The 14,334-nt window shown below is 36.0% G+C and overlaps 1 protein-coding gene across 2 annotated transcripts in view; it reads left to right on the forward strand.

Annotated features, from left to right (window-relative positions):
• LOC105478815 (structural maintenance of chromosomes flexible hinge domain containing 1) overlaps positions 1-14,334 on the forward strand; it is a 151,656-nt gene that overhangs the window by 98,762 nt on the left and 38,560 nt on the right. For both annotated transcript variants that reach the window (XM_024791952.2, XM_071085588.1), the window contains 3 exons: positions 7,808-7,895; positions 9,264-9,395; positions 10,792-10,944. In XM_024791952.2, coding sequence (XP_024647720.2) covers positions 7,808-7,895; positions 9,264-9,395; positions 10,792-10,944 — 373 coding nt within the window. The remainder of the gene's footprint in view (positions 1-7,807; positions 7,896-9,263; positions 9,396-10,791; positions 10,945-14,334) is intronic.

Raw genomic sequence — 14,334 nt, forward strand, 5'->3', positions numbered from 1 at the left:
TATAAAGATTAGACTGGCTTTTAACATTTCTGTGGCTTTGAACATGTTGCTGCTTCATTCTAGACCTCCATTTTCAAATCTGAAAAGATTATGTCTTAAGTTTCTTTAAAAATCCTTTATCATCAGTAGGGTCAAAATGTTCATTATATTTGTTCAGTGCTTTTTCAGACTAACTAGTAAAGGACCAATCATGGATGCTCCACCCCTTGCCTCTTGCAGTTATTACTGTCTTCCTTCCTGTTGTGCATGCCACGCACACACTCGTGTAAACACACACATGCACATACCACAAACCCTGTCCTGGTTTGGTCTTATTTAAAGTTCCATTTATATTAGCATACATCTCTATAGTCTCTGATTAGTTGTGCCCATTTTTGAACTTGATATACAATTTTGTTCCTTTGCATGTGACTTCTTTCACTCAGCATCATGAGATTCTGTGGCATATAGCTATAAGTTCATTAATTTCCATTGCTGTATAGAAGTCCATTGTGTGAACACACTACAATTTTCCATTCTGTTAATGGCTATTTGCATTTTCAATTTTGGGCTATTACAAATAATGTTTATAACACTGGTGCTCATATAAAAGTAAAATTGCTGGGTTATAAGTTCATAGATGTGTATATTTAAATGTAGATGTGTATGTTAGATGTTAAATATATATGTTAAACATGGATGTGTATGTTTAACTTGAGTAGCTTGAGGGTTTATTTGTTTTTAACACAGAGCCTTGCTAGAGTGCAGTAGATAGAGTGCAATGGCTCACTGCAACCTCTGCTTCTCTGGCTTAAGCGAGCCCCCTGTCTCAGCCTCCCAAGTAGCTGGGACTACAGGAATGTGCTGCCATGCCAAGCAAATTTATTTATTTATTTTGTGTGTGTGTGAAGACCGGGTTTCACCAAGTTGCTCTGGCTAGTCTTGAACTCCTGGGCTCAAAGCCATCTGCCCGCCTCAGCCTCCCAAAGTGGTGGGATTACAAGCATGAGCCACCGCGCCCAGCCCTTCCCAACACGGTTTTGTGGGTCTTTTCAGGTGTAATCTTCTGGTGGACATGTAATAGAGTGGCATCACACTTACTTTTAATTTGCATTTTCCTGTTTATCATATATTTATTGGCCACTTAGATTACCTTTGTGAAGTGCCTTTTTTGAGTATCTGAACAACGTTTGTATTGATTTTTTTATATTAATTTGTAGGAGTTCTTTATATATTAGAAATGTAAAGCTTTTGTTAGACATCTTTGCCTGTCCTGTGGCTTGCTTTCTCACTTTATGATATCTTGAACAGCAATGGTTAATTTTTATATGAGCAAATGTGTTAATCATCTTTTTTATAGTTGATCTTCTTTGTGTCCTGTTTAAGTCTTCCCTTATATTTAGGTCATCAACACATTCTACTATATTATTGTGTTGGGGGTTCCCAAGACCAATGCCAGGTTTGATGATTCACCAGGAGGACTCACAGGACTTAATATATAGTTGGGCTTATAGCTATGTTTTATTGAAACAAAAGGATTCAAAGTGAAATGAGCAAGGTAAAAAGCTCATGGGGTGATGTCCAAGGGAAACCACACACAGAGGAAGCTTTCCAAGGATTCTGTCTTGGTGAAGTCACAGAGTATGTGCTTAGTTCCCCAGCAATAAATTGTGACAGTGCGTATAAAATGTTGTCAACCAGGGAAGCTCACTAGAGACTCAGCATTCAGGGTTTTTGTTAGGGTGTGGTCACATAGGCAGCCTCTACCTAGCAAATACCAGATTTTCAGAAGAAAAGCAAGTGTGTAGCATCAGCCATATTAGCACAGTGGTTTAGGCAATGTGAGCCACTCTCATCAGTTAAAGGTCAGAACCCTCCTGAAATCTAAACTCACAGATGTCTGCCAAGGGCCTGTCTTGCAAGCAGACCTTTCTAAGGATGGCACTTTAGATTTGCTGTGTTCTTTTTGTACAGTTATACATGGAATTGATTTTTTTTTTTTTTTTTTTTAATGTATAGTGCGGTGGCTCACACCTATAATCCCAGCACTTTGGGAGGCAGAGGCAGGCAGATCACATAAGGTCCATCGGAAATGGTATCTCCTGAAACATTTTTATTTTCTGTTGTTTTTGGTTATAGAGATGCAGTTGATTTATGTATATTGACCTTGTAGCAGTTATCTTTGTTAAACTCCTTTATTTCTTATTTTAATTAATTAATTTATTTATTTATTTAGAGACAGGGTCTCACTCTGTCACCCAGGCTATAGTGCAGTGGTGCATTCATGGCTCAATGTAGCCTTGACCTCCCAGACTCAAGCACTCTTCCTACCTCAGCCTCTCAGGTAGCTGGGACTACAGACCCACACAGCTACACCTGATTTATTATTTCATTTTTTGTGGAGACAGGGTCTTACTATGTTGTCTGGGCTTGTCTGAAACTCCTGGGCTCAGACAACCCTCCTGCCTTAACTTAGCCTACCAACTGGCTGGGACTACGGGCCCACACTACCACACTTGGATAATTTTTTAATTTTTGTGGACTCAAGGTCTCATTGCTGGTCTTGAACTCCTGGGTTCAAGCAGTCCTCCCACCTCCGCCTCCCAAAGTGCTGGGATTACAGATGTGAGCCACCACTCCTGGCTCTAATTTTATTTGTAGATTCTTTGGGATTTAATAAAAATATCTGTGATATATAATAGTTTGTTATTTTCCAGTTTTTCTGTATTTTCTTTTTCTTTTTCTTTTTCTTTTTTTTTTTTGAAACGGAGTCTCGCTCTGTCACCCAGGCTGGAGTGCAGTGGTGCGATCTCGGCTCACTGCAAGCTCCGCCTCGCGGATTCATGCCATTCCCGTCTCAGTCTCTGGAGTAGCTGGGACTACAGGCACCTGCCACGACGCCCAGCTAATTTTTTGTATTTTTAGTAGAGACAGGGTTTCACCATGTTAGCCAGGATGGTCTCGATCTCCTGACATTGTGATCTGCCCGCTTCGGCCTCCCAAAGCACTGGGATTACAGGCGTGAACCACCGCGTCCGGCTGTGTGTTTTCTTTTTCTTATCATACCACAGCATCTTGGATTTACAGCAAAATGTTAAATAGACATGATGAGAGTGATCATCCTAATCTGGTTTCAAATCTCAAAGGGAACATTTCATCATTCCACCATTAAGTGTGATGTTTGCTTTAGTTTTTCTTTTATCAAACGTTCATTTCTGAGTCTTAATAAGTCTTTTATCAAACTGTTCATTTCTAAGTCTTAATTATAAATTGACTTTAGATTTCATCTATTGAGGCAATATGTGATATTTTTCGTTTAATTTAAAAAAAATCCCTTAAGACTTTGTTCCTTTACTTTTTAATGTGGTAATTAGTACATTAGTTTTCTGAATGGTCAGCCAACCTTGCAATTACTGGAATAAACCCAATTTTATCATGTTGTATTATTTTTATATATTGATGGAGGTGTTTTGGTAATGTTTTCTTAGGATTTTTGCATCTACCTTGATGTTTGAAATTAACCTGCATTTTCTTTCTTACAAATTCTTAGTTTGTTGGCTCTATCATGTAGGCCTCACAAAAGTAGAAAGAAATTTTCCCTCAGTCTGGGTTTATTCTTAGGAGGATCTTATATAAGAGTGTTATTATTCCTTCCTTGAATGGTGATAGATTCATCCGTGAAGCCATCTGAGCCTGGTGTTTTTGTGGAGGAAAGATTTTAGTTATGGTTTCAGTTTGTTCAAATTCAGAAGTTACAGACCTATTTGTATTTCCTGTCTCTTGCTCAGTTTTGATATCTTGTAATGTAATTATCAAACTATCTTCTTTTTTTTTTTTCTTTTTGAGACAGCGTCTCGCTCTGTTCCCAGGCTGGAGTGCAGTGGCATGATCTCAGCTCACTGCAACCTCCACCTCCCTGTTCAAGCAATTCTTCTGCCTCAGCCTCCCAAGTAGCTGGAACTACAGGCGTGCACCACCACGCTTGGCTATCAGACTGTCAATTTTATGTAAATTTTCAAATTTGTTCTTCTTATTGTTCTGTTTATTTTCTGTGAGATCTGTGGTGATCTCTCATTCTTGACACTATTTGTACTCTCTTTGTGGCTTGATTAATCTTAGTAAGAGATTTCAATTTTTTAGATCTTTTAAAGAACAAACTTTGGGCTTTTAAAATATATTTTATATGTTTTATTATTTAATTTCATTTAATTCCTTTGCATTTCATTTGTTCTTTTATTAAAACTGCTTGAGGTTTTTTAGCTCATTTATTTTCGTCACACACACACAACATGTATATGTGTATATGCATGTAGAGCTGTACTTTTCTGAGCATAGCTTTAATAGCATTCACAAGTTTTATATATTTTATTTTTATTAGTATTTGGGTCAAAAATTGTTTTTTCTTCTTTCTTTTTTCTTTTTTTGAACCAGAGTCTCGCTCTTTCATTCTGGCTGGAGGGCCATGGTGTGATGATAACTCACTACAGGCTTGAACTCCTGGATTCAAGCAATCCTTCCACCTTAGCCTCCTTAGTAGCTAGGACTGCAGATGTGTATACCACTACACCCAGCTAATTTTTTTTTTTTTTTTTAATTTGGTAGATATGAGGGCCTCACTATGTTGCCCAGATTGGTCTCCAACTCTTGGTCTCAAGCGGTCCTCCCACTGCAGCTTCCCAAAGTGCTGATTACAGGCATGAGCCACTGAGCCCAGCCTTGGATTAAAATATTTTTTAATTTTCATTGTGATTTCATCCTTTGACTCATGGCTTATTCAGATGTTTACTGAATTGTGAAATTTAGTCTACCCTGTATGATTTCAATCCTTTGAAATTGTTACTTGTTTTTGTGCTGGGTATACAGTCAGTTTTTGCATATATTCCAAATATACTAGATAATAATGTGATTTTTGCATTTGAGGTACAGTGTTCTATATCTTTTATTTTTTTGTCTGTTTCACCTAGCAGTGTAGTAAATCTCCGAGTGTGAATGAAGGTTTGTCTATTTTTTCTCTTAGTTTTGAGGCTTTGTTATTAGGTACATACAGACTTAATTATTGTATTTTTCTTGCAAATTAAACCTTTTATTATTATGAAGTATTCTTTTTCTCTAGTAATGTTTTTTGCCTTAAAGTTTACTTTGGTAACAGTATACCAACTTTCTCTGTGAATGACATGCAAAAGCCACTTTGGGAATCATGAGGGTTAGTGTTTGCATATATATATGTGTGTGTGTGTGTGTGTGTGTGTGTATATTCTTTTAAGTGTATCTTTTGTAAATTGCATTATTGGATTTTTTTCCTGATAATCTTTGTCTTCTCATTGAAAGTTTAGGTCTTACATATACCAATTTACTTGGTTTTGGATCTGTTTTGTTTTCTGTGTGATCCAACTGTTTTTTTCCCTTCTCTTTCCTGTTTTCTTTCTTTTTGATATATTGTTTCTAATAGTCATTTTCTGATAGTTACACCATCTTTCACTGTTCTCCAAGTGATTTCCTTGGAGATTTGTAACATGTATACTTGACATAGCAATATCTAGTAATAATTTGTATTTTTTTACCTTCTTGAGCAGTGCATGGATCTTAGAACATTTACTTCCATTCCCTTCTCCCAATTTACATGGCTTTTTTGTTGTGCATATTAAACCTATCAAGGCATCATTTTTATTGCTTATAATCAGTGTTTATTTAGATTGATTCATTTATCCTTTATGTTAATCTTTAACTCAAGGCTTTCATCTGGTATTGTTTTCCATCTTAGAAAGTTCCTTCAGTATGTCTGCTGGTGATGAAATATGTTATTTTTACCTGAAAATATCTTTATTCCACTTTCATACTTGAAGGACATTTTTACTGCATATGGTATTCAAGGTCAACAATTTCTTACCGCCATCCTTCACTATCTTCTCATCATTCTGTTGTCAGTCTCATTATTGTTTAAAAAAAAAATGTATTTTCCCTCCTTTGGTTATTTTGTGGTTGTTTCCTCCCCTACCCCCACCCCATCCCCTGCCCAACAGTTTTACTATGATATGTCTGTGTGGATTTCTTTTTTACATCCTGCTTGGTTTTCACGGGCTTTGATTTCGTGGTCTTCAGTTTTAAAAAGTTTTGCCATTCTTTTGCCTCTCTTCCTTCTAGATGATTACTTTGAACTATCTTCAGTTAACTAATTCTCTCTTCAGTAACATCTAATTTTCTGTTAAATCCCTCCTTCAGTTGCCAATTTCTGTTTGACATTTTCAGTTAATCTGTGTATTAAAGTCTGCCTAGAGTTCCTTTAGGTCTGTTGTGATTTTCTCTTGGTTTCTGTTGGTTTTCATTCTAGTTCTGTCCTTCATGTATCTGGTGATTCTGTTATTGCTGTACGAGACATTTTATTTATGAATATTTATAGAAATGATATGTAGGATAAGAGTATGTTACATTTGCTTCTGTCCATTGTCTGGGCCACTACCCATCTATTACCACTTCAGTTCAGTTTCAGAGATTGACATGATTAAAAGCCAAGTTGCATTTCTTTTGCAAGCTGGTCTGCTTTAGGTTTACCTGTGCTGCTAGAATTTACTCCCAGGACTAAAGCATCCTTAAATGTGAAATTCATCTCCCAGGGCCTCCATTCTATCTTATATTCTACTAAGTTATTTTTTACTTTAGCTTGTTAACTCTTGAACATTTTCAAGCAATTTTTTTTTTTTTTTTGTACAGCTGTTTTCATCATGAAGGGTTGGCCTGCCATTTGGAAGCAGAAATCTGTTTTCTTTCTTTTTGGAGATAGAGTATCACTCTGTCACCCAAGCTGGAGTACAGTGGCGTGATGTTGGCTCACGGCAACCTCTGCCTTCCGGGTTCAAGTGATTCTCCTGCCTCAGCCTCCTGAATAGCTGGGACTACAGGCATGCACCACCATGCCTGGCTCATTTTTGTATTAATAGTAGAGATGGGATTTCGCCATGTTGGCCAGGCTGGTCTCGAACTCCTGACCTCAAGTGATCCGCCTGCCTCAGCCTCCCAAATTGCTGGGATTACAGGCATGAGCCACTGCACCCAGCCTTGTTTAAATTTTCAATATAACTTTCTTAGGAGTTACTATCTCAGAGAAAACAATATAGAGAAAGGTTAAATAATTTTCTTCAAGGTTGCATAGATGTTACAGTGCCGGGATTTGAATTGAAGTACGTATTCAAAACCTGTGCTTTGTACTGCATTGAGCCGGTATTTTGAGAATATGAATGACATGCAAAAGCTACCCTAGGGATCATGAGCCATGTCGCACATATTGTAGAATATTATTCATATTTTCATTGTGGTAAAGCCTGACGAAAATAGGTTAATAAGTGTACCTCTTCTTAGGCACTGAGTTCGTTATTGATGATTGACTCACAGTAAATGCCTTATATACATAAATATTTCAAGTAGTACTTGAATGGAAATAAAGTTACATAGAAGAGCAGCAGGATGTTCTATAATTTTGAAATACAAAACTGTCGCTTAGAAATTTATAAAGTAGAAATGAAGCAAAATTTACTTGACATATATCAGCATTTTTGATGTATTTACTGCTTTCTCAACTTCATATTCCTGTTCTTTCAATTTTTACCATATCCAGCATTTTTGTTCTGGATGTTTTGTAAAAGAATGTACAGGTAAGAGGAACCTCGGAATTAGCAAGAAATATTTGTTGAATGAATGAAGGTCAATATAGTGTTAGTAGTTCTATTCTTCCTACTCATTTATTTTTGTGGAAAGAACAGAAATGTTGACTCTTTGAATTCCTTCCCCCTCTATACAAACATTGTCAGTAATCTTAACTTTCTTTTAAATTTAGGGATAAAGTAATTCCTAATAAAGTGGGGACATATTGTATCCAGTTTGGTTTTATGATGGATAAAACAAATATTCTCAACAGTGAACAGGTTTGCTTACTTTTTTAATATACCACAGTTAGCTTTACATTTTCTTTTTTTTTCCCTTGGTTCTGCATTAAATGAAATAGCTTCATGTTTTCTCATTTAGTTTATGAGTGAAATATTTTGTTTAAAAGTGATTATTGGATGTGAAATATAAATAATTCAACTTTCAAGAAAATTAGTATAGAATATGTTTAAATTTGTCCAATAATTTGACCTGTTACAGGAGTCACATTTCCATTTCTCTTTATATCAAAGACTCAGCATTTTAGTGTGTAGTGTCATAAAGTTGCTCATATCAACCATGCATGGGAAATATTAGTAACATTTCACACAGCCATAACAGAGAGCGAAATTATGTCCTTTGCAGCAACATGGATGTGGATAGAGGCCATTATCCTAAGTAAATTAACTAAGAAACCAAAAACCAAATACTGCTTGTCCTCCCTTACAAGTGGGAGCTAAACATTGGGTACACACGGACACAAAGATGGGAACAGTGAATGCTGGGGATTGCAAAAGAGGGGAGAGAGGGAGGTGGGCAAGAGTTGAAAAAATACCTATTAGGTACTGTGTTTGCTACTTGGGTGACGGGATCATTAGAAGCCCAAACCTCAGCATCCTGCAGTAATACTCATATAACACACTTGCACATACACCCCCTGAATCTAAGATAAAATTTTTAAAATAATAAAAGTTAGAAATTAAAAATAAATAGTATTTCAGTTATTAGGATTCTGGATAGTGATATTCAAGTTAGTTTAAATATACATCATCTACATTTCATACTGTTGGTATAGGCTGGGTGCAGTGGCTTACGCCTATAATCCCAGCACTTTGGGAGGCTGAGGCGGGCAGATCACTTGAGATCAGGAGTTCGAGACCAGCCTGGCCAATAGGGTGAAACCCCGCCTGTACTAAAAATACAAAAATCAGCTGGGCGTGGTGGGCGCACGCCTGTAGTCCCAGCTGTTCAGGAGGCTGAGGCAGGAGAATCGCTTGAACCTCGGAGGTGGAGGTTGCAGTGGGCAGAGATCACGGCCACTGCAGTCCAGCCTGGGTGTCACAGTGAGACTCTGTCTCAAAAAAACAAACAAACAACTGTTGATATACTAATTTTTTAAATTACCTATGTTTTTTAATACCTCTAAGTTTGTTCTTAGAGATGGCTGTAAACATCCAAAAATTAACCTGACCTAACTTTTATGCTGAATTTTAAAAGCAAATTGATTACTTTTAAAAGATTAATAGAAATAAATTTTAGAAGGTAACATTTAATTTTATTTAGTATGTGCCATTGTTACGTCTTCCCTTCCTCTTAAATACTAAAGCATCAATATATTGTTAATCAGAATGTCTCTTTTATTTTTTAAGGTTATAGTTGAAGTCCTGCCTAATCAACCTGTGAAGTTAGTACCTAAAATTAAACCACCTACACCAGCTGTTTCTAATGTTCGCTCAGTTGCCAGTAGGACCTTGGTCAGAGATCTACATCTTAGTATCACGGTAATGTTTATTTTCTTCCAAAACTACAAAGGGTAACAAGAAAAATTATCTTTGATTTTAGGGTACAAAATTATTTTTGTGGATTCTGTCAATTACTCCGATTAAGGTTATAGAGAAAACTTGTGCAGATGAATTAAATATTTGTAAATATCTTTGAATACAAATAGAGAATATATAACATTATACATAAAATGAATTCAGATATACTAAGCAGAACTGCCTCAAAATGCAGAAATCTCAATATGCCTACCTTTTTTTTTGAGACAGGGTCTTGTTCTGTCACCCAGTCTAGAGTGCCATGGCACAATCATAGCACACTGCAGCCTCAAGCAGTCCTCCCACCTCAGCCTCCTGGGAAGCTGGGACCACAGTTGCACAGCACCACATCTGGCTAGTTTTAAATTTTTTTCTGTGGGGTTTTGCTGTGTTGCCCAGGCTGGTCTTGAAATCCCGACCTCATGTTATTCTCCTGCCTCAGTCTTCCAAAGTGCTGGGATTACAGCTGTGAACCACCACACCCAGCTGCTACCTTTTCTAATACATACCTTTACTCACCTTTTTCGTGTATATATCACGAATGAGTGTGAACTATTGACTCTTCAATGTCCAGTTCACTGAGGGGACAGAAGGACATAAGTTGTTTTTTTTTTTTTTTTTTTTTTAAGTGATCTGCTCTGATGACTGCTCATAGTTAAGAAAGAAAGAAAATCAGAGCTTCTCCAAGGCTGCTGATTTCATGAAGCGTAAGCAGCAACACAGCTGTCAAAAATACTAACAAAAACATGTAAAACACAGTAGTGGGACTGCACCTGTATGGAAAATTTGGTTGGTGGGATACTTACCTACTTCCAGTTTATTTTCCTGTTTTAGATGATTGGTTATTCTTCCCCAGACATCTCTTCTTTTCCCAAAACATCTTGTTGGGGTCAACAGTGCCATAGAATTACTCCAAGAGTCTTTGAATCTCATATAAGCACCAAACATTGTGTGAAACACATATAGGCCTATTGGTTTTTAAATGTATACAGATGCTGCTGGTGTTAATAAAATAATTAAAGTCACTACAAGTTTATAATAACTTTTTATTAATCACTTTTCACATCAGTAGGTGCTAAAAGTATATGAAAAGGTGATATTTTAAAATGGGAGTCTTTGTAATTTAGTAAGGTAGGAACTGTTGTATTAGGTGGAAGTCTCTTGTTCTTTTATAGTTTCTGGAACTATTTCTTGCCTGTGGAACACTCAAACTTAGAACTGAATTCTGTGCTTAGATTAAGAAAGATACAGATAATTTAATGTCGGGGGCTCTGTGTCTTATTTCTGATTTGTACATGCTCTTCTCTGGGTTTACTCTTCTGATCATTTTCTCTGATTGTTTTCCATTTTTTGTTTTAAGGATGACTACAACAACCATACTGGAATTGATTTGGTTGGCACTATAATAGCCACCATTAAAGGCTCTAATGAGGAAGATACTGATACCCCACTGTTTATCGGGAAAGTTAGAACACTTGAATTCCCCTTTGTGAATGGTTCAGCTGAAATCGTGGTAAATTTTTTATATCTTTTGGTAGATAGGATTTCTGTATTTAATGTTTTTAACCACCATATTAAGACACCTTTTTTTTTGTATAGCTATGAAGATGTTCTAATCATAGCACTAAATTGGAAAGTCAGCTGAAATATTTTCTGATTTTGCTATTACAAATTGAACCCAGGATCTTTTTAAGTAAGACTCCCATTTTTCCTGTGGGATGACAGCTTTTTCTGATTCTAGTTGTTTTTAACTTTAGTGACAATACGTGATACTTTATGTTTCATTGAAAAGCTGCCATTATGTGGATAGAAACAAAAAATGTAGCCCAGGTAAATTTGAATTAAACAACTTATATTTGTTACTCATTTTTTTCTAAAATGAAAATAGTTTTATTTGTATTTTAAAAATACACAATTCAAGAACTTCCATAAATAATCAAGATATTGTCACCTGTCACAGATAATAGATGATTAGCAATTTCATATTACCTTCCAGAGTTTTAGCATATACACTAATGCTGCCTGCATACCATGTGTGTATATGATTTATATACATGTTCGGAGGGTGTAAAATTTCATTAATAGAATTGTGCCTTTATAAAAATCTTTTCTGGTTTAACATCTCTAATATATTCTCAGTAAAAGTAAGCCTACATCATTGTACGTTAATGACCACCATTTATTTGATCACTCCTTAGTGAAATTTAGTTATTTTCTAAAGTTTGTTTTTATCAACAGTGCTTCCATTAGCTTTCTTCTATGTACAGTCAGCCCCCCATATCCGTGGGTTTCACATCTGTAGATTCAAAAATAATTGGGAAAAAAATTTCATCTGTACTGAATACATACAGACATTTTTCTTGTCAGTATTCTATAAACAATACAACAACTATTTTCATAGCGTTTTATTAGTTATTACTAGTAATCTAGGGATGATTCAAAGTATATGAAGTATGTGCATAGGCTGTATGCAAATACCACACCATTTTATATCAGGGACGTGAGTGTGCATGGATTTGAGTATCTGTGGGAGTCCTGGAACTAGTACTCCACAGATACCAAGGGATGACTATATATCTTTTTGTATATATTATTTCTTTAAGAAATTACTAGAAGCAGAATGTGTTAGAGATAGGATATGCATATTTTAAACCTTTTGGTAGTTACTGCCAATTGCTCTTCAGTTTATATTCCTGCCAGAAGTATATGTCCATCTTACTCATATTAGCAACACTATATATGTGAGCAGTTTTAAAAATTCTAACCAAATATCTGATTAAAAATTTATTTTTGTCACTACTAAGGTTGAACATTTTTTGGCTTTAATCTTTCTAAGATTGTTTACTGACCATTTCTTTTTGAATTTCCATTTTTTTCTTAAAAATATTAGTGCTCTTTTATTAAGTATTAAGTACTTTTTCCTGAGGTGTTTTTTTTGTTTTGTTTTCAGAACTTTCCTTTCTTTATATTGGAGGGGCAGATCATATTCACAGTGCTATCTCTGATATCCTTTCTTTAATTTTTGATATATCTGGATTTTATTGATCCTTTTTCAAATCCATTAATTTTCTTGATATCTTTATCAGTAATTCTAACAGTACTAATAGATATGAAATGTTACCTTTTCTTATATTTTTGTTGTTGTTCATTTCTGTGTCTAATTCATTGCAACATCACATTGTTTCAGTAAAATTAGGCTTATACAGTAGGAGCCTGCAAGCTGTATCTCGCCTGAAGACTTGTCAGTTGGTCTGGCAGTGGCTGACCAATACAGCATTTTCATTTTAATTAATTTCCAACATTTAAAGTTCTGGAGTTTTTAAATAAAACTCTGCATTTCTAATTTACTTGGTAAAATCTAAAGATCTGGCAACACTGGGTGAGGATTGTCTTAGCCAACTGTGTGTTCACCCTGAACAGTGACTCCTCCTCTCAGTGCATCTGGTTTCCAGTCAGCCACTTCCATGCCACTTCTTTTCATTTATTGACATTGAGGACATATATATTTATCACTTATATTCACACTTGTTCTTCTGTTTTTATTATAGTAGAGAATAAAGTAAAATTTTCTTGTGCTCTAACAAAAATTAGGTAATGAAAGCCACATTGAAAAACAAAGGGGAGTGGAGAGACATACTTAACATGCAGAGTGGGTTCGTATTGGAAGAAGACATCTAGTCCACTTTACCTGTTTTCCTATTTAGCTATGTCCAGTTTTCTTGGCCCCCTTGTAGTCATTTGAAATTGGTAAGCCTGCTGTATATACTCCTGAGATTCAGACAGAGATTTGGTTAATCCCCAGCAGCTGTATATAAAAATCTCTTCACATCATGCATGTAAATGTACTCTTACCACTAGAGGTCCCTGATATCTCACTGAATAAATAGAAAACTCAAGTCCTTCTTGGCTCCTGCCTCACATATTGATTTAGTATGTCTGGAGCAGGGCTCTAAAATCTGATTTTTAACAAGCAGGCGATTCTTAACAAGCAGGTGATTCTTATCATTAGGGAAGTTTAGGAAACACTGGTCCAGAGCACAACCAGTATTTGTAAATGTTCCACGTTATTGCTTTGTTTAAAGTTACAATCTAAATTTGTAGTTGCTCAAGTTTGTTAAATTGTGCTATTCAGATTCACTGTATTATTTGCCTACATGAGCTGGACGTTTCTGATGGCAGTGTCTTAAGTTTCATTCTGATATGCATTTGTTTGTTTCTCATATGCCAAATTTCCGTTTATACTTGGATCCAGTTTGGGATTCTTCAGTTCTCTTCATTTCTGTTATTCTGTTTTTCCTTTTTTCTTGGTAGGTACGCATCAGGGATTAAAAACTGTAAAACTTTGAGATAGGAGATTCCTCTTTAAACAAGACAAAAAGGAAAAGATTATATTTAACTACATTAAAAGTTACACTTTCCGCCAGGCACAGTAGCTCATGCCTATAACCTTAACACTTTGGGAGGCCAAGGTGGAAGGATTGCTGGAGCCCAGGAATTCAAGACCAGCTTGGGCAACATGGCAAAATCCCATCTCTACAAAAAATAGCCACGCATGGTGACACATGCCTATAGCCACAGCTACTCATGTGGCTGAGGTGGGAAGATAGCTTAAGCCTGGGAGGTTGAGACTACAGTGAGCCATGATTATGCTACTGCACTCCAGCCTGGGTGACAGAGCAAGACCCTGTCTCAAAAAAAAAAAAAAAAAAAAGGTTACACTTTATGTACTGTAAGCATATCTTAAACAGAATTAAAAGAAACAGTGACAATGTGTTGATAATTGTTGACACTGGATGATCAGATTTATTATCTGATTCTGTATTAGAAAAAACAGTCTTTAAGGTAGTAAATTGAGGAGAAATACCAATTTTGCTATATGCAGTCATGTCATCACTTAATGATG

The sequence above is a fragment of the Macaca nemestrina genome, chromosome 19 (genome assembly GCF_043159975.1).
Source record: "Macaca nemestrina isolate mMacNem1 chromosome 19, mMacNem.hap1, whole genome shotgun sequence".
Classification (NCBI taxonomy): Eukaryota; Metazoa; Chordata; class Mammalia; order Primates; family Cercopithecidae; genus Macaca; species Macaca nemestrina.